Source organism: Helianthus annuus, chromosome 3, assembly GCF_002127325.2.
Source record: "Helianthus annuus cultivar XRQ/B chromosome 3, HanXRQr2.0-SUNRISE, whole genome shotgun sequence".
NCBI classification, from domain to species: domain Eukaryota; kingdom Viridiplantae; phylum Streptophyta; class Magnoliopsida; order Asterales; family Asteraceae; genus Helianthus; species Helianthus annuus.
The window spans coordinates 128244657-128266149 of NC_035435.2; the positions used below are offsets into that span (position 1 = coordinate 128244657).

Here is a 21493-nt window from a genome sequence, read left to right on the forward strand (position 1 = left end):
GGAGGATGATCCATCCTTGGAAGGACTATGATGTGGCGCCTACGTGGCGGATCATCCTCCAAGGATGGTCCATCACCATACCATGTAGTCTAACATATGCAAGTTGTGAATACTATTCCATGTGAATTAATGCATCAGCCACCAATTAATGCATCAGCCACCAATTGAAGTAATTTACTTACAAAGCTACTTCACAAAGTCAACCCCACCTTGTTATAAGTAGATCATAACCAAGAAAGAACTTAAAACACAGTTGCAGATAACCAAAAGTAAAAGAAAGATGGGGTGGACATGGAAGGAAGAACACCTGGATTTATTCTTGGTTCCATTAGGTCTCTGGATCATGTGCACTTATCATCTCTTTCTTCTCTACAGATACCTCAAACATCCCCAACTCACAGCTATCGGGTTCGAGAATAATAACAAGAATGGTTGGGTCAGAAAAACACTTCTGGTATAACTTAATTCAACCACTTATCTTCTTCTTTACTAGTAATATTCATCGAAAACTGCCTTTAGAGACAGTTTTCCGACAACTATGGTTTCGTCGGAAATTCTCAAAATCATTTCTGACAAAAACTTTTCGATCTTGTTTGTAGATTTTAACGATTATTCTGTTTTCTTGAATTGATGCAGATTGAACCCAAAGATAGAGGGTTTGCTCTAGGTGTTCTTAATGGTCAATTAGCAGCCTCAACTTCCTTAAGCTCAATATCTTTAGTCCTATGTTCTCTTATTGGTGCTGTACTAGGTAACTCATCTGATAACTATCTTACAGACAGATTTATCTTAGGGGACACAAGTAAATCCACCAGCGCCATTAAATACATAATGATTCTATCTTGCTTTCTACTGGCCTTTGCTTGTTTTGTACAAACAACAAGACACTTTGTGCATGCTGGTTTCCTTATAAGCATGCCCGCCGGTGATGTTCCTGTTGAGTGCATCCAAAAGGCGGTGATCCGAGGAAGCAATTTCTGGGCTGTTGGATTGCGCGCCCTCTATTTCGCTACCACTTTGCTTCTGTGGATTTTCGGCCCGGTTCCTATGTTTGTTGGCGCGGTAGCTACAGTGATGATCTTGCATTTTCTGGATATTAATAAACAACCCATGATTGGGTATGGAACAAACAAGAGTAGTAATTCTGTAGTTGGGGCTGTAGCACAAAATGGAAGGAATTAGAGATGATAAAGTTTAAACATCTCGTTAATATTTCAAACCCTATCTTTTGTGTTTCTTAGATCGATGTTAGTGTATCCCTTTCCTTACTCAAAGTCAACTTTCATGTATTAAATTTCATTACAATTTTAGTACATAATTAATGTACAGATATATTATTATAAATCATCAACTTATGCAACTTGATAGAATATACTAAAGAGTAAAAGAGTATATAAACTAATATGAAAGCTAATCAGAACCATCGACAAAAGAGAATCATTACGAAATCGCATCTAAGCCATCGATCTATCTTCCTATCCAGTCGTTGAAGTTTTTGTCTGACAAGCTTTCGTTGACTTGCATCTGTTTCGGATAATCCGAAGGATACAGGTAGCAAGGCAAGTTTACATCAATAGGTTCGACTGCAGTGTTGGCCCCAAAATGGATCTTTGATCTCTAGACATGAATCGAACTTGAATATAAAATCGAATATCTTTACATGTGATTCTGAATGTGTACAGGGATATAATACAATTGAAAACTACAAGCCTATTTATACTAATTGAATAGATGCAAGTGAAAGGACGTGTCTCCTCTTCGCGTCTGATGATCTTGTGGTTCTCAATCGATTTGAAGAGGTGTGTCTTCTTGTCCAAGTCGCGTCCCTGTGTTCTTGTTTCCTGATGTCGCAGATCAAGAGGTGCGATCATAGGGATATGTCGTATCCTCAAGTTGTTGGTTACAACCTTCCAACTTGTCATCTTTAGTCCCCGCACTCTCGTAACTTATCTAATTCTAACATAAACTATCTTTATACTAATTTCATAACGAACCCTTATACTTATAGGATGTGAAGGAGATTATGATTTCATTCACCCCCCTAATCTCGAACATCCTTGAGTTGTAGATCTTGAACTTGATCAATTCCATCTTCTTGAAACTCCTCGGTATCCAACGTTTCACACGGATCTTCTTATTCACCAACCTTGCTCCTCACGAACCATGTTTCACTCGAACTCGCTTCACACAAACTTGCTTCACACTTGTCTTGACCGTACGAACCTTTTCTTATGTAGTTGTCTCAACACGAACTCCACCGATCTTAGATTAACTTGCCCACCATCATATCACATGATCGGAATCCATCTCGCATAGATTTTGATAAACTGAGTCACTCAGATTTGTCTTGCGGTTGTATCACACAACACTTTCTTCTTCTGACCCAGTCACAGGATACGCGTGTCTTCTTCCTGATCTATCACAGATTAAATATCCTCTTCACGGTTGTTTCTCACAACGGGTTTTTCATCATTGATTGCTTCTCTCACAGATTCTCCACTTTTACCTGATCCACTCACTGGATTATTTTATTGCATATTACTATATCAAATTCTGCATTCACTGCACCTTTTCTGCACTCACTGCAAATTATCTTCTTGTTTCCGACATTCATTGCATCACTTTCTTTCCATAGCACTTTGTTTCTTCACAGCCCTTCTATTGCTTCTCTCGACTTTTGTTTCTGAAATCGATTTTCTGAGTATCTTGAACTGAGACTGAATTGATTTGATTTCTTCTTGCTCTAAATCGATTTAACCTGAATCGATTTTTTTTTGTTGGGATTCTTTGATGCGTTCTTTCTTCGTGGCTCTGGTTTTTGAATCGATGTTATACTGAATCGATTTTCCTTTTCCTTCAATACTGATTCGATGTTGACTGGATCGAATTAACTAAATCAATTTTCTTCTGAATCGATTTGGTTTCTGATTGATCACGAGTTGAAGAACGAATTGGATTTGAACCTAGGCTGTTTCGGTTCATCTCGGACAGAATCACACGTTTCCTTTAAATAGCGATCATTGCTTTTCTTCGAATCACTTGATCTTAACAACACACTTCGAATTACTCGAACGATTCCTTCTTCACCGGCTTCTTCTTCCAGATCGACTCGCTCGATGTTTTTTAAACTTTGAATAACCACCGGATTAAATTCTGATTCTTCCTAGCACTCCAACGAAACAAGAAAACAACCCTGTTTTGTGCTCCTGTACTCGGTTTTATTCACTCACGAACCCTAGTCTGATTGCTAACTTAGAATTCTCACAACCCTTACTTTCTTGTTTCTAAAATTTCCTAACCACCAATACGAACCACTGTACTAGTAAAATTCAATTCCCTTGAATTCAACAAACTCTCAAATCTTTAACCCGCGAATAACCACAACGCGTATTAATTGAATTCCTGACAATCTAATTCGCACTATAACCCCGAAATCAAAACCCTAGATTTCGAACAGAACCCTGGTTCGACAACCTTGAACCGAAAAAACTAAAAACTTGCGAATTGAAAATAGAATGATGAAACCTGATCGTGAATAACTCTGCGATTCGATGCCTTGCGATTCTCGTGCCTAGAGCCTGACGCTCTGATACCAATTTTTGCCCAGAATGGATCTTTGATCTCTAGACATGAATCGAACTTGAATATAAAACCGAATATCTTTACATGTGATTCTGAATGTGTACAGGGATATAATACAATTGAAAACTACAAGCCTATTTATACTAATTGAATAGATGCGAGTGAAAGGACGTGTCTCCTCTTCGCGTCTGATGATCTTGTGGTTCTCAATCGATTTGAAGAGGTGTGTCTTCTTGTCCAAGTCGCTTCCCTGTGTTCTTGTTTCCTGATGTCGCAGATCAAGAGGTGCGATCATAGGGATATGTCGTATCCTCAAGTTGTTGGTTACAACCTTCCAACTTGTCATCTTTAGTCCCCGCACTCTCGTAACTTATCTAATTCTAAGATAAACTATCTTTATACTAATTTCATAACGAACCCTTATACTTATAGGATGTGAAGGAGATTATGATTTCATGCAGCACCATGGGCGAACCCTCTCCCTCGTCTCCTGCCATGGATTTGTAGTTTATGATTTTAATTTTGATAGTCCTGCTCTGATACCATGTAAAATTTAGTGATCGAGAGTTGATTGTGGTTTTATTGATGGTTAACCAAGAAAAAGAAGATACATATATAGCCGATGGCTACTAAAGAAAAGCTAGTAATTAGCAACAAACTAAACAGAAGACCCTACAAAGAATTGATAATTGAAAAGATAAACATCAGCCCCTTTGATCAATATCCAACATTAAGAGAATCGGCACTTCATCTTCTTGCACCAAGTTTGTTTCTTCTTCTCTGCGGCTTGGTTGAGGATAGTCTGAGGCATGGTGTCCATAATCATTGCAATTATAGCACCTTACCTTATTTATGTCAAACACGAATTTGTCTTGGTTTCTTGAGTATCTCTTCCTATTATCAAAATCATCATTATTCCTTTTGAAGTTATGGCGTGACATGTCTTCTTCTCTTCCTTCTTGTCTGGATATACCTCGGCATCGTGAAGCGTGATACTTACCTCGTCCACGATTTCCAAAATGTCATTCATGATTAGAATAGTCATGATGTGTTAACCGCAATCCCTCTTGATTGGCTCATAGGCCTCCTTTCTTGGATTTGATCCTTTCTTCAAAGGTCTTGAGTCTTCCAATTGCTTTGTCTAGAGTCATGACATCTAAATATGAGTATTGTTCAATAGATGCAACGATCTGAATGAACCTATTAGGCACGGAGTTTAAGAGTTTCCGCACTAGGGTTGGTTGATCAAATGTTGATCATATCGTAGACTACTTGTCTTAGTGACAATGCTATTCGTGTTAGTTGTGAATGAATCGATCATGTCTCCCTTATTCATTTGTAGCATCTCAAATTAACTCAGATTTGAGAGCTTGTAGATGTGCTTTCTACACTCGACGCATATCTAATCTTCAAAGCATCCCAATTTTTTTTAGTTTTTTTTCACTTTTATAACTCGCAACTTGTAATACTAGATCCTCTGACAATCCTTGAAACAAACATGCAATTGTGGCTTTGTCTTACTTGACATCAAGTTGCAAGTCAGCACTTGGTTCTATCATTTTCCATAGCCCATGGAGATCAGGGTGAAACATGGGTGTGGGAATTGGCAACCATTGTCCTTACCAGTGGCCAGACCTGGCGGTTGTTGTGCGGTGATGATAATTAGAAAAAAGATGAATAGAGAGAGAGAAGATTGTGTTGATAATTGGGGGGGGAGGGGGTACACTACTAGAAATCTTCATTTTTTACTACAAAAGTTTCCCACAAATTTTCTACAACTAAATTTTTACTACAACTTTCCTACAGTTTTTGCGACAAAAACGAGAAACAAAAAAAAAACCTAAAACAACTTTTCCGCAATTTTCAGACAAAATCGCCACGCAACATGAGTTTGTAGGAAATTTGTAGCAAATTGAGCCAATTTCCTACAGTTTTCCCACAAAATTGTCGCAAAAAAAATCTGATTTTATTAAAAAAATTGTCGCAAATTTTGTCGGAATCTGGTAACTTTATTTCTGTAGGAAATTTGTAGGTACCATGTCGCAAAAAATAAACTAAAATTTGTAGGAAAATTGTCTAAAATAGTTTTTAGAGTTTGTAGGAAATTTGTCGGAATCTGGTAACTTATCTTATTAAAAAAAATTGTCGCAAATTTGTCGGAATCTGGTAACTTTATTTCTGTAGGATATTTGTAGGTACCGTGTAGCAAAAAAAAACTAAAATTTGTAGGAAATTTGTCTAAAATAGTGTTTAGAGTTTGTAGGAAATTTGTCGAAAATGGTTTTTTAATTAATTGTTTTCTTAAATTATTATTATTAAAAATGACTAAAATAAAATATTAATAAAGTATGTAAAAAGTGGGATTTGTGACAAATTTGTCGAAAAATGGTAGAAAAGGCTTTAAAAAAATTGTCAGAATTTTGTGGAAAGTTTTGCGATGGTTGTTATTTGTCGGAAAGTTGTAGCAAATTTTGTGGTAGTTTTGTCGCAATCATACTTTCCGACAAGGATTTTTCACACGGACCAGTTTTGTCGCAAATTTGTAGCTAAGGCCAATTTTCCACAGATTTGTTACAAATATGCTTGTCGTAAATCTGGCTGTTTTCTAGTAGTGGTAGTAGAGACAATACTTTTGGTTTTTCATGTGGGTTAGTTTTTTAATTCTTAAATTTTAATTTCAATAACATCAACTGGGTTTAGATTTCGTGTAAACTAATTATTTAATTTGATTTTCTATATAAAACCATGTGAAATTTAAGTAATATTATAAGTTTATTTTAAACGCAACACTATTTTCATCGTTTTTGTGGTATGTTAATTTGTGGTTTAGTTTTTCTATCTACATTACTATACAGATTTTGCTTAAGACGCAGACGTGTTGAATGTATTGAATTTAGTTTGTTTAGCAATTTCGTATACATACGGTGTTCCCGCACGCCTAACACGTGGAGAGGTAAACACTAGTTTTTATTACTATTACAAGAAATAGACATATTTTATCAAGGTAATGTTCAAAGACACTGTCTCTTAATTAAAAAGAGGAAGTCGTAGGAAAGGTATCAAATGGACGGACGCTGATTGAACTCATTTATGCGGCGTTGGACCCATTTCGTCGAACTCTACGATATGAGGTTTTAGGTTTTCGGTTCTGGATTTTTAGCTTTTAGATATTAGAATTTTTGTTTCGATCATTGTGTCTTCTTATTTAGCATTGTGTTTTTCGTTTATTTGCGTATCTTTTTTCCTCGATCTTTTGCTATATTTCTCGGCATTGTATTATATTTTGTGATATACATTGTCTAGTATTATACTTTGAGAATAGTATAGAAAGATACTTGACGGGGACCATCATGGCAACCTTCCTGTATCCAGATCTTACGTAAGTGACGACACGTTCACATTTATAAATAGAAAAACAAGACCTTCTTCGAAAGTAGAATACGCGAGTTTAACTCTGCTGTCTTCCGATGGCTTTTCTTCTTCTTCCCGGAACCTCTAAACACCCACCGACCTCCTTTCAATCTTTCCCTCTATATTTTCTATATATACAATCATCTATCTCTATATCTTCTCATCAGTTCAAATCAATACAACAGTTCCATAAAATACTTCTGGTTCTCTAGATCAATGGCAACCAACAACAAAAAATATGAGTTCCATGATTTCTTACCTTTGATGGCTGAAAAACTGGGAGGAGATGGTTTGATTGATGAAATGTACAAAGGGTTTCAGCTGCTGATGGATCGCGATAAAGGGGTGATCACTTTCGATAGTTTGAAGAAGAATTCTTCATTTTTAGGTCTTCATGATCAATCCGATGCTGATCTTTTGAGCATGTTGAGAGTAGGCGATTTAGATGGAGATGGTGCACTCAGTCAAATGGAATTTTGTGTTCTTATGTTTAGATTGAGCCCCGGTTTGATGGAGCAATCTGAGTTTTTGTTAGAACAAGCCCTGCAACAGGAGTTTGATGATTTTTGATATTGAATTTTAAATTGTTAATTATTTATAAAGATTTTTTAACCTGTTGATAATAGGCCCAAAGGCCGAATATGTTGTTTTCATGCTATATTAATGCGGTGTACGTTCTGTGTCAATGGTTGTATAGGGAGTTTAGTGTATATTACGAGAATTGTTTATAAAACGATTTTATTTAAAAATGTATACTTTGAAGAGTCTCCCTTGCAAATAAGCGTGAAAAGATTTTATAAAAAGTTTACAACTTGTTTCCAGAAAAAAGGTTGGAACCTGCAGACACACTCAAGTCATACGGACTGGAGGCTAACACAGTTTCCACCATACCATTTGCCTTTCTTGATTTAACATCCCTTTGCGTGTGTGTACATTAAATCAAACGTAAAAAATGGGAAGTCAGTGAAGTATCCACTTATTGAGGAAACCCCTCAACCAATTATAGCCCATAACTTTTGAACGGCCAACAGAAGAACTATTTTATTAAACTAGCAAGGTGCTAGGCACCAAATTTACACAGTGAAACGATACAAAAACACACCATTAGGCCGAAACCACACAAAAAATTAGTTCAAAAGTTAAAATTTCCCCGGCCGCTCTAAGTCCACCCGGGCTCTTTCGACCGATTCTTGACTCATAAGAAACTTAGCGATTTAACCTCCTCCACTACCCTTCTGATCTCCGGATTCGCTTGATTAAAAATCACTTCATTGCGTATCCTCCAAATGCACCATTTGACCAATTGAATAATGGCATAACTTACTATCTTTTTCTTCATATGATAGAGATCTAGGATATCCTTGAAGCCCAAAGAAATTATTAGAGGGATTTTAACCCATTGTGCAACAATCTGCCATATAATTTATGTGCAGTGGCAAGACAAAAAACATGGTCACAAGATTCTAATGTAAGATTAAATATATTATGTTTAATATTTAATCTATTAGCCATTATAATCATTTACATAATATAGATCAAAATATATAATAACCTATTAAATAATTAGTTGGTAATTGTTGATGGACCATATTACCCTTATTAACTAATTAGGTTTCCTCTTGGGTGCTTATATAAGGAGACTTATGTGGAGGTTAAAAGGTTACACACTTAGACATAACCTAATTAGCATAACATCAATATCGCCTCTCTCTCTCCATAGCCGATACCCTTTTCGGTTTTCATCATCACCATCATCAGTCAGCACCCTAAGGAGGAACCAAATCACACTGACAAACATGTCGAACTCGATGTCGTCTTCTCTGACTGGATTCTCCACTGCATTGTCTGCTGTAACAGGTATGTTTTCATGTTTTCCATTATGATTAAACAGAACTGATCCAACATGTGGTATCAGAGCATATGTTGATTAGTCAGTTCTGTTTTCTTATCCATCAATTCTGGGGTAGAAATCTGGAAAACGGAATTTTGATAACTTAATAAACCTAAGAGCCGGTTTCAAGTCATAAAGATCCACTCGAGATCACTGTTTCGAGGAAAATAATTTGTTTTAAATGTATCGAAATCAAAACGTGTAAACTTATAACCGAAATCTGTTTTAGAAATGCCTTAAAATTCAGGTTTCGGGTTCCAGAATTTGTGTTTTATTTTTTTAGGGTTCATCATGTTCTTAGGAAAATTCGAAAATCCTTTATGTTTTGGAATGTAATTAGGATTGATGAGTGTTTTTTCTTGTTTGATCCAATTTTATCTTTTAAGTTTATTCGAAAACTGTTAAAAAGATATACAGTTATAATTTTCGAAATCCTTGATAAATTTAGATCAACAATAAAACAGGAAACACTATCACACAATCCCTTAAATTTCGAGTTTTCAGTTATTATCACATTAACAGCTGTTAACAGGAAGTTTCGAAGTCCTTTTCAACAAGCCGAGACCAAGATCTCGACTCGAGACCACGAGATCTCGACTCGAAATCATAAATGTTCTCAAATATTCACAGCTCGAGACAACGATTTCGACTTGAGACCACTAAGGTTTCAACTAAGGGCTTCAATCTTCACAACTCGAGACCATGGTTGCGACTCGAGACCTCATAAGGAGTCGAGATCTCATAATTCACAACAGTCGAGACCATGATTGCGACTCGAGACACTGAGGTTGCTACTCGAGACCTTAATGAGTCGAGACCTCATAATGATGAGTCGAGACCTCATAATGATGAGTCGAGACTTGACTCGAGATCTCACTCGAGACCTCATAACTGAGTCGAGATCTCACTCGAAACCTCATTATTTTAGGCTGTTTAATATGAACTAAGATTTAGCTACTAAATAATTGGTTTTTGTAATTACCTAGTTAATTAATCAGAATCAGATAATGTTTTACAAAACCAAAATGGCTTAACTTGAATGAGCTTTTGATGTATCATTTCTGGCCAAAGCTGATTTGATACATCTACTTATCATTTATGTATTACGAAAGCCATGTTAAGTGTGCATCATAAACATGAATGTCTTAATATCTGGCCAAAGCTGATTTAATTCCTTCATAAATGGCAAACTTAACAAGTGCATAACTAAAGTGATTGTCTCAATTTCTGGCCAAAGCTGATTTGTTACAATCACTTTGCACACATGCTTAAATGATTACACTTCTGGTCAAAGCTGATTTGTTTTCGTTTAAGTAGAATTTTAACTAAGTCTATTATTTTGATGTTAGTAATAGACAATATCACAGCTTCATAATATAAAATGGTCATTATTTATACATGCCTTAGTTTAACGTGCCCTTAGATCACATTAGGACTTCTTCCTTAGTATCATAACTTGCTCATCTTATTTCCACTATCAGCGCCCAATTATGGGATTCCACCTTTGACTGGTGATAACTTTGCTGCATGGAAGGATGCTCTCATGCTTACACTTGGATTGCTGGACTTTGACTATACTCTTAGAGAGAATAAGCCAGCGGACCTTACTACACAAAGTACTGCTGCTGAGCAGTTAACTCATGAAAAGTGGACAAGGTGTAACCGCATGTCTCTCATGTTCATGAAGCAGTCCATAAGCAATGCAATCAGGGGAGCCATTCCTGATTCTGAAGATGCTAAAACCTACTTGGCTTCTGTGGAGGCGCAGTTCAAGGGGACGTCTAAAGCACACGCTAGTACCCTTATCCTCAAGCTGGTGACGACTAAGTATGATGGGAGGAGCGGCATTCGCGAGCACATCATGATGATGAATGACATGGCCAATAAGCTGAAGGGGCTGGAAATGGAAATCAGTGATGGTTTCCTTGTTCATTTCATCATTACTTCGCTTCCTTCGTCCTTTGAAGCATTCAAGATCAATTACAACACTCAGAAGGACAAATGGACGATGAGTGAGCTGGTCGCTATGTGCGTACAGGAGGAAGAGCGTATGAGGATGGATCGCACTACCGATGTTGCTAACTTCACTACCTCCAACTCTAAGAAAAGGAAGAACAATCATCAGAGGAAGGATGCTTCTAAAGTCCAAAGGCCCAATCTCAATACAAGTGCACCTTCCAGCTCTAAGAACTCCTTAGGCAGAATCCACTGCAAGTTATGTAAAAAGGCATGACACATGCAGAAGGAATGCCCTGACTTTAAAGAGTGGCTGGCTAAGAAAGGTAACGATTATTTTATGATACTTGAGTCCTATAATTTAAGTGTTCCTGCTAATTCTTGGTGGTTTGATTCTGGTTCTATGGTTCAAGTTACCAATTCAACTCAGGGATTCCTTACAATCCGGAAGCTGGAAAGAAACCAAAGAACGCTTAAGGTTGGGGATGATCGAGAATTAGAAGTGAAGGCCATTGGAACATTACAATTATTTATGAAAACTGGTTTATGTATTAAACTTTATGATACCTTATATGTTCCTGAGGTAACTCGAAACCTTGTATCAGGACCAAAGTTAGACATGGACGGTTTTATTGTTTCCCATGGTCATCGCAAAATCTCTATCCTCTATGATTTTGTTCTTTATGGTACTGGTATTCTGGATGGTGGTCTCTATAGATTAGAACTAGATGATAATTTTTCCAAAACTTTGTTGTCATATAACATTAATGAATCACTCATAAAGATGAAAGAGAAACGAGACTTAGAGACTTTGTCCATGTTGTGGCATCAACGTTTAGGCCACATCTCAAAAGAACGATTAAATCGTCTCGTAAAGGATGAATTCTTACCTCCTCTCGATTTCTCTGATTTTGGAACACGTGTCAAATGTCTTAAAGGTAAAATGACATTAGTGAATAAGAAAGGTGCCACTAGGAGCTCTAATTTATTAGAACTCATTCACACTGACATTAGTGGACCCTACCAAATCGCTGGCATAACAGGACATATTTCATTTATCACTTTCATTGATGATTATTCTCGTTACATGTACTTGTATCTTATTAAGGAAAAGTCTGAATCTCTAACAACTTTTAAAGATTATAAGGCTAAAGTTGAAAAGCAATTAGATCGTCAGATTAAAGTTGTGAGATCAGATAGAGGCGGTGAATATTATGGAAGACATACTGATGTGGGTCAAGCTCCTGGTCCATTTTATGAGTTTTGTAAGGGCCAGGGGATTGTGAACCAATACACCATGCCTGGTACACCTCAGCAGAACGGTGTCATTGAAAGAAGGAACCGTACCCTTATGAACATGGTGCGCAGTATGTTAGCCAACACTAATTTACCATTATTCCTCTGGACTGAAGCGTTAAAAGCAGTTGTTCATATACTCAATAGAGTTCCTTCTAAGTTCGTCCCTAAAACTCCTTATGAACTTTGGACAGGAAGGAAACCGAGTCTTAAATATATGAAAGTATGGGGCTGCATTGCTGAAGCAAAACTTTACAATCCTTTCCTAAGGAAACTTGACCCTAAAACAGTTACCTGTTTCTTTATCGGGTACCCTGATAATTCAAAGGGTTATCGTTTCTATTGTCCTTCCCATGTCACCCGTATTGTTGAAACCAAGCGTGCTACGTTCCTGGAGGATTTCAAGGTCAGTGGGAGCAGTACCAACCTTACGGAGAATTGCAAGAAGTACAAGACGCGGGGGGGAGAGACTCGTCGCTTACCATTACTCTGATTACTCCTCTTGTACCCAATGCAGCTACTGCACCCGAAGCTACTGCACCAACTCCAAATTCACCTCTACAATCAGAACCCATTATACCTCATGACAAAGGCACATCAAACGCTCAACACCAAGACATCGCTGAACCCGATAATCCACTCAGGAGGTCATCTAGGCAAAGAAGGCCTACTAATTGGGATGATTATGTTACCTACCTGACTGAAATGGATCCCGGAAAGCTTAATGATCCTATCTCTTACAATGAAGCCATAAGCAGTGATCAGTCTTCTGAATGGAATAAAGCAATGATTGATGAGCTTGAATCTATGAAGAAAAATGACGTTTGGGATTTGGTAGAATTACCCAACGGTGTCAAACCCGTAGGATGCAAATGGGTGTTCAAAACAAAACTGGACCCGAATGGGAACGTTGAACGCTACAAAGCGAGATTGGTTGCAAAGGGCTACACTCAGAAAGAGGGAATTGATTATCAAGAGACGTTTTCACCTGTCTCTCGTAAAGATTCATTAAGGATCGTCATGGCCCTAGTAGCTCATTTTGATTTAGAGTTACATCAGATGTACATTAAAACCGCTTTCCTTAACGGAGACTTGGACGAAGATGTTTACATGAAACAACCTGAAGGCTTTAAACTTGAAGGTCAGGAGCATCTAGTCTGTAAGTTGAAGAAATCCATTTACGGGTTAAAACAAGCATCACGTCAATGGTACCTCAAGTTTGATGAAGTCATGAAGAAACAAGGTTTTATGAAGAATCAAGTGGATCAATGCACCTACCTCAAGATGAGTGGGAGTAACTTTACTATACTTGTCCTTTACGTAGATGATATTCTATTGGCAAGTAATAGTTTAGATATGTTGCATGAGTCGAAGCGGTTACTCTCGCATAACTTCGACACGAAGGATCTCGGAGATGCTTCTTACGTCATTGGCATCGAAATTCACCGAGATAGACACAAAGGGATCTTAGGATTGTCCCAAAAGTCTTACATAGATCGAGTCCTTACACGTTACAACATGCAACAGTGCAAACCCTCCGTCGCTCCAATAGTTAAAGGAGATGTTTTCGGTTCATTCCAGTATCCGACAGCAGAGGTTGAGAAGAAGCAAATGAGCCAGATACCTTATGCGTCAGTAGTCGGGAGCCTGACGTATGCTCAAGTCTGTACTAGCCCAGATATCGCTTATATTGCTGGAATGCTAGGCCGTTATCAGACTAATCCTGGCCTAGATCACTGGAAAGCAGCTAAGAAGGTACTTCGATATCTGCAAGGGATGAAAGACTATAAACTGACTTATAGAAGAAGTGATCATTTAGAAGTGGTGGGCTATTCTGATTCTGACTTTGCTAAATGCAATGATGACAAGAAATCCACTTCGGGCTATATCTTTATGTTAGCAGGCGGCCCTATCTCTTGGAAGAGTCATAAACAACAGTTGACCACAACTTCCACAATGATGGCAGAATACATTGCTGTTTATAACGCAACCTGTCATGGAATGTTGCTTAGAAATCTGATCACTTGACTCAAAATCGTTAGTTCCATTTCTAGACCATTGAAGCTTTACTGTGATAATTCAGATGTCGTTAGTTTCTCAAACAGTAACAGTTCGACTGGAGCTGGTTTATATCTCGATACAAAATATATGTTCGTACATGAACGAGTTGAGGAAAATAATCTTTGTATCGAGTATATTAGTACTAAAGATATGCTTGCGGATCCGATAACTATAGTTCTCCCTTCTAAGGTTTACGAAGAACATGTTCGGAATATGGGATTTAGTAAAGACCTTATTTAAGCATATTGTACTAGCTTATGTTTATGATTAATGAAATTTCCTCAGTTTGATTTTGTATGTCTCTTAGAATATGTTCAACCGGTATAATGGCATATAGACAAATAAAGTTACAAATCAAACAAAGGGCTTATGCGTATTTTGATCATGACGATTAGGTTTTATATTAAGGCTATAGTATGACTAATGGGGGTCCTGAGTCGCATAATGATTCAACGGCTGTATTTCTCTGCTATAGTACTTGTTTAAGGCTAAAATGAGTGTTAACTCCTGATCAGGCTTATCTAATACTCATAGTAAATGATTACTCGGCTAAGTGGGAGAATGTAAGATTAAATATATTATGTTTAATATTTAATCTAGTAGCCATTATAATCATTTACATAATATAGATCAAAATATATAATAACCTATTAAATAATTAGTTGGTAATTGTTGATGGACCATATTACCCTTATTAACTAATTAGGTTTCCTCTTGGGTTCTTATATAAGGAGACTTATGTGGAGGTTAAAAGGTTACACACTTAGACATAACCTAATAAGCATAACATCAATATCGCCTCTCTCTCTCCATAGCCTATACCCTTTTCGGTTTTCATCATCACCATCATCAGTCAGCACCCTAAGGAGGAACCAGATCACACTGACAAACATGTCGAACTTGATATCGTCTTCTCTGACTGGATTCTCCACTGCACTGTCTGCTGTAACAGGTATGTTTTCATGTTTTCCATTATGATTATACAGAACTGATCCAACATCTAAATATTCACCACATCAAAGTTGGTTATGGAGCATATGTAGAGATGTAAAGGGAAACCCCTTTGAAACCGATGCGTAAAACTCCCTTGCCTAACCGAACCCACAAAACTAGAGGTGCACAAATAGAATTTTTTTTAAACCGGATCGGATTTTATTTGATCCGAATAAAGTCAAACGATGGTCAAAACCGGATTAAATATAAAGGTATGAATCTCAGAAAAAAAATTAAGATTATTTTCATATGATTTGAAGTACACACATTTGATTCATAAAAATCGTTTATTGCAAAAAATGTTAGATTAGAATATATACATCTAGTGAATGAGGAAGTGGTGGAGTGGTTGGGGAAAAACTTAGTGTTCCTTGTGACTCAGGTTCGACTCCCACTCTCCCCATTATTTTCTGCGTCATCCAGGTGAAGGGCGAATACGAGTGGCGTCGGTTCGTCTTGGATGGGAGACGAGGTTTTACCGATTATTCCACTGTCATACCTTCGGGCGGGTGGAGGTCGGGTTTCCGTGCATCTGAAAGAGCCAAGGAACTGGCGGCGATCGAGTAGTCGACCTTGGCCACAACGTCCGGTGTCACGATGGTTGGCACGTCGTTCCTTGCCGTTCAAACAAGAATATGTACATCTGGTCCAAGATGGCCCCTGACTTCCTCGGATTCCGTGCATAGCGGGTGTGCTTTTTTATATTTTTAATACATTAATTAATTAATCTACAATTAAATGAACCATTATAAACATGAACTATTAAGAAGTTGCCACGCGGCAACTTCTTAATAGACCAATCACTATTCATTGCCATAACGTCTGGTGTCACGATGGTTGACACGTCGTTCCTTACCTTTCAAAAAAGAATATGACATCTGGTCCAAGTTGGCCCTGACTTCCTCGGATTCCGTGCCTGCAGAGCTTCGTGCAATGGGTGTGCTTTTTTATGTTTTTAATACAGTAATTAATTAATCTACAATTCAATGAACCATTATAAACATGAACTACTAAAAAGTTGTCACGCGGCAACTTCTTAACAGACCAATCACTATTCATTGGCTTGGTCTATTATTATATAGATAATAGAGTAAACTGTCATTTTGGTCCCTGTGGTTTGGGCAATTTTGCCACTTTTGGTCCAAATCTCAAACTTATTACATCTGGGTCCCTGTGGTTTGCATTTTGTTGCCATTTTAGTCCAAAATTCAAAAAACCCAATTTTTCACTGTTGCAACCTGTTTTTTGTCCTTTTCTGAAGGGTCATTTTGCCTGCCCAACTACCCACCCCACCCCACCCCACCCCCACCCTTTTTCTTCTTTCCCTCTTCTGATTTTCTGATTGCAGATTAATCGGTCAACTATTTCTCTCTCTCTCTCTCTCTATTAACACACACAGCTTTATCTCAACCTTCATCTACCACCACCACCATCTCCTACCTCCCACCACCACCACAACCATCCACTGCCACCTCAGTCTTCACCGAACTGATCTACACAGAGCCACCACTCTAACCCTAACTAAACACCCAACCACCACTGTCCAGCCATCGCCGCCCCAACCCATGCTCTCAATCAGATCTCCACTCCTGATTCCGGTGCCTCCAATCTTACCGATCTTCCGCCGCAGTCTGGTTCGAGTTCGAATCTCGCCGCAGTCTGGTTCGAGTTCCAATCTTACCGATCTTCCGCCTCCAATCAATACGAAGCCTTTGGTTGCCATGGATGCTCTATTATTGTGTGCTCTGTTTTAGAGAGAGAACAGATTTAGAGAGAGAGTGGCAGCGGAGTTGTGGTGGTGCACGGCAACAGCGGCGGTAGCTGCAATCACCGGCGTTCTTTATTTCCGACAGAGTTCCGGCAACAGACACGGTGGTCGACGGCAGCCGGAGCCGCGGCAGCAATAACAGACACGGTGGTGGTGATTGTGTTCTCTGACTTCTTTCTTTGCTCGAGTCATGCTTCGGTTCAAGATTCGGGTTTAGTTTCAGTCAAAATTAGTTAGCGTGCTCATCTGCTCCCATTTTGTATGAAGATGAATGTGTGTTGTGGCGTGTAGTCATCTGCTCCCATTTTGTATGATCTGCTCCCATTGTGTTCTTTGACTTCTTGCTTGCCTTTTTGTATCTTTCATTGTGGGATTAGGGTTTTTTTTGGAGAGGATGGTCTGCTTTGATTTTTGTGGGTTAGGGTTTATTTAGGGGAAAGATGAACTGTAAATGGGGAAGATGATGATGATATGTATGTTAAAATAAGGGGTATAAATGAAATAAATATATTTAATTTATCTTATTAATTATTAATATGTTGAATAAAAATAAGTTGGACAAAAATGCCCCTGCACAAAAAGACAAAACAGGTAGGATGCAACAGACAAAAAAGGGGGTTTTTGAATTTTGGACTAAAATGGCAATAAAAGTGAAACCACAGGGACCCAGATTTAAAAAGTTTGAGATTTAGACTAAAATGGCAAAAGTGCCCAAACCACAGGGACCAAAATGGCAGTTTACTCTAGATAATATATAGATAATAATTAATTAATCTACAATTCAATGAACCATTATAAACATGAACTATTAAAAAATTGTCACGCGGCAACTTCTTAATAGACCAATCACTATTCATTGGCTTGGTCTATTAATATATAGATAATTTGATTGAGAAATTATTCAGTTCATAGATCCATATGTTAAATGAAAATGAAAAGTAAAAGTTTTTGTCAAAGGAAGATTATAACAACCTGTTTTGGTCATATCAATTACACCACGTTCAAATATCTAGTAGAGTAAATTGCGTTTTTGACCCCTGTGGTTATATCACTTTTACTATATTAGCCCAAAACAAGAATTTGTAACATATTTACCCTCATGGTCCCAATAATTAACCATTTTGCCCCCTAAGTCTAACCAAACAACTAATCTAGACCATAATCACTAGCCTGATAAAAAAGTAGTTAAAAACCTAATCTGGACCATAATCACTTGCCTGATCAAGAACAGCTTCAGAGATCAAACTCTTCGTAAACATCCTTAACCCCATATAACCGCTTGCATATATCCTCATTTGAGTGAAGAATCCAGCCTATGAAAACCTCGAAACACTTACAATTATAACTAACACTCCAAGAACAATCTGCATCATACCTAAAATTCACCCTAATCTAAATTTTGGAAAGCAAGAAACCCTCACCTTGAAACCCTAGTTGAGCAAATACCCCAATCATACTTAAAAATCCCCAATTAATATGATCTAACAAAAACAGAGCATTCTTAAAAACGGAATGTTTTACAAGATTTCTAAAGATGCTTCATTTCTTACTCATTCTTCAACTTTCTTGAATTTCTCTTGTGGGTTTCGATCTTGTTATCTTTTTTTATAAAATCTTTAGTGGAATCTTGTGAAAAGGCGGGATTTTTGTGAGCTTCCATTGTTTGGGTACCCAAAGAATTTCCCAAAATTACTTTGAAAAAACCTGTTTGTTTCCTACATGATGGCTTAGGGTTTTGAAAGAAATCACCAAGAAGATGAAATCAGGAAGAAGATCAAGTGAAAAAAAAAATCTAGGGTTTTATTTATAAAGTCATAAAAGGGGGAGGGGAAATGACAATTTTAGACGTAATGTGCAAGTCATGTGCGAATTAATACTCTGGGGGTTTGGTTAGACTTAGGGGCCAAAATGATTAGTTATAGGGACTATGGGGGGCAGATACGTTAAAAATTCTTTTTTTGGGCTAATATAGTAAACATGATATAACCACACGGGCTAAAAACATAATTTACTCTATCTAGTAAATGATATAGATTTACAAATAAAAGATAGTTGGATAGTAGGTTAAATATAAAAGGTGCGGTGATAAAAATGAGTTGATGCTCGCGATTAAACTTCAATAGTTCAATATATGTAATGTGGATTTTAGAAGGTAGATTTGTATATCGTCAAATTTTATTGATGCATCACGCATCTTGTTAATATATACTTTAACTCATCAACCATACCATGTTTGATATATTAATAAATATCATTAAAAAGAAACCAAAAGATATCTCGTAAATTTCGGCCTCTCACAACAATCAATATTGTTCGTTTTGTCTACAAAAAGTTCATTGTTTTGAATACAGACTTCATTGAAGGTAATTCATCCTAGTACTAGTCCTCTCATGAACTCAATATTTGTATTGTCCACGGTCGATATAGAAGGATGTTACATTAAATAACCCGAAATATCAGGAAAAAAGATTTTAGTTAGCGTCGTATTCATACATTAACCGGACCAAACTTATAACTATCAACATGTTGGTCTAGTCGTTTTGCTTTTTAACACTCTTGATGCAGATTGAAAGCCACTGCTCTAGCCCAGAACTTGATCTGTGCCTTCATGTCTTCTGATGAACCCTTATCACCCCATCCTCCAGCTGGGATTGTTGGTGCACCACCATTTATGTTCTTCCCTAACTTCATGGAACTTTTGTTTCTGTTTCTCTCGTTCATGCTTTCCACTTTCCTCATGTTCATAACCTTTTCTTGATTTGTTTTCGAGTTTTGTGACAAGTATCGCGGGAAACTCGAGCTTGCCCTCATAAGCTGCATAAGAAATCAATTTAATCAATAAAAGCTGCCATCACATATTAGAGCATTCACAATAAGGCATTTTTAGCCTTCAACTTTTTTCTCATTTTTCCGCCTTATTCATTTTTATCTATTATGGACTCCATTATTTGGGTTCATTTTTCACATCCATTTTTCCTCACAAACATGAAAAAACTGAAGAAAAGGTGAGGTATGTGGCAGATGATGGGGCTGGGAGGGGGTTTTTGATGTAAAAGGTGATGGTCATGTGGCATCGTTTTTTAGTTTCCTTATTGGGTGAGTTTTTAATGTTTTTAAAGAATGAGTGTTTTTTCTGATGTGACAGCTGACTAGACATGTTTTTAGTTGTTTTTGATATACGTTATTGTAGATGGTCTTATGTTTATCATGAAAGTGCAGTGACATCTTTTCTATATTCAAGAATATTTGGAGGGTAAATATATGCAAGATAATTCATACTTATTAGACTGACTTGAATATTAACATTACAACAAAGATAGAAAACAATTGAAGATGATATGTACCTTGGTGGTTTGTTGAGGAGTAGACATATGTGAAGAGTTGAGAGATGCTTGCCTAATCAACCGTCCCATCTTGAACTCACTTTCTTCATCTTCAGTATCATCTTCTTCGTATTTTCCGCTCATCAAGGTTGGCACGGACCCATTCTCGATGAAACCATGACTTGAGAACAAGTCTTTTTGGTCGTTCGATGGTTCATCGATCAAGATATCGTGATTCTGAACTGGGGAAGGAAGATTAGAATAACATGTAGACATGGTTTTGTTGTAGTATTAAAGTTTGTTGTAGGAGGGGAAGGTGTTGTTTATTTTCACTATGTTGGTTGTATTAATAGCGAAGGGGTTTATAAAGGGTTGCACCAAGTGTATTGCAGTTGCCACTGAACTTATGAGCCAACATATGGTATGAGATCTTGAAACTTGTCGTGAAAGCTGTGAATAGAGATGATGATGATGATGATGATTGGAGGGTGCAAGTGGGCCATGTGGGCTTGAATTGTTGCAAAATTAAATGCCAAGTAATATGTGGTGTCTAATATTTTTGTAAAAAAAAATACAATAAAGTTAATTTATTTATTTTTTTCAAAACTGCATATAATTTCTCCAAACTTTTACTTGAATTTAGAGTTAATTACTGTTTTCGTCCCTGTGGTTTATCAAAAATCACTATTTCGGTACATTAGTTTAAAAATTGCGATTTCAGTCCCTGTGGTTTCACTTTCGTAACCATTTCAGTCCATCTCCGTTAACCCCATCCATTTATTCTGTTAAGTACACATGAATTGACCATAATGCCCTTATTAATAAAATACAAAAAAGATATCTAAATGAGTTAATTACTCTTTTCGTCCCTGTGATTTGTCAAAAATCACTATTTCAGTTCCTGTGGTTTCACTTTCGTAACCATTTCAGTCCAGTCTCCTAACATCGTCTATTTTACCGTTAAGTTTTTATGAAATACCTAAATTACCCTTGTGTTAATTAAATATGGACTTATATGATTTTATTGTTGTATGACATATGGACTTAAATTGGATTGTAGGGTTCGACCCACCATGGCTTCAGTAGAAGTAGAAATCTAGCACTATTTTTACATATATGGTTCCAAAATTTTAATTTTGGATTTTAGAATGAGAAAATGTCCAGGTAAGCATTATTTTCCATAGTTATTATGTTAATTGATGTTGCTAGGAA

At 37.2% G+C, this 21493-nt stretch overlaps 3 protein-coding genes across 3 annotated transcripts; 2 read left to right on the forward strand and 1 right to left on the reverse strand.

The window, feature by feature from the left end:
* Positions 1 to 237: 237 nt before the first annotated feature.
* LOC110886828 lies at positions 238 to 1347 on the forward strand. Its single transcript, XM_022134677.2, has 2 exons — positions 238 to 454; positions 637 to 1347. Exons 1-2 carry the CDS (start codon positions 281 to 283, stop codon positions 1180 to 1182), a joined length of 720 nt encoding a protein of 239 aa, XP_021990369.1. The 5' UTR covers positions 238 to 280; the 3' UTR covers positions 1183 to 1347.
* A 5686-nt stretch (positions 1348 to 7033) lies between these two features.
* On the forward strand, positions 7034 to 7730 carry LOC110883676 (calcium-binding protein PBP1). The gene has a single exon (XM_022131372.2). The coding sequence runs from the start codon at positions 7210 to 7212 to the stop codon at positions 7561 to 7563; it is 354 nt and encodes a 117-aa protein (XP_021987064.1). The 5' UTR covers positions 7034 to 7209; the 3' UTR covers positions 7564 to 7730.
* An 11482-nt stretch (positions 7731 to 19212) lies between these two features.
* On the reverse strand, positions 19213 to 20721 carry LOC110886829. Its single transcript, XM_022134678.2, has 2 exons — positions 20303 to 20721; positions 19213 to 19772 (listed from the first exon to the last, which is right to left on the reverse strand). Exons 1-2 carry the CDS (start codon positions 20555 to 20557, stop codon positions 19506 to 19508), a joined length of 522 nt encoding a protein of 173 aa, XP_021990370.1. The 5' UTR covers positions 20558 to 20721; the 3' UTR covers positions 19213 to 19505.
* Between the last annotated feature and the right edge of the window lie 772 nt (positions 20722 to 21493).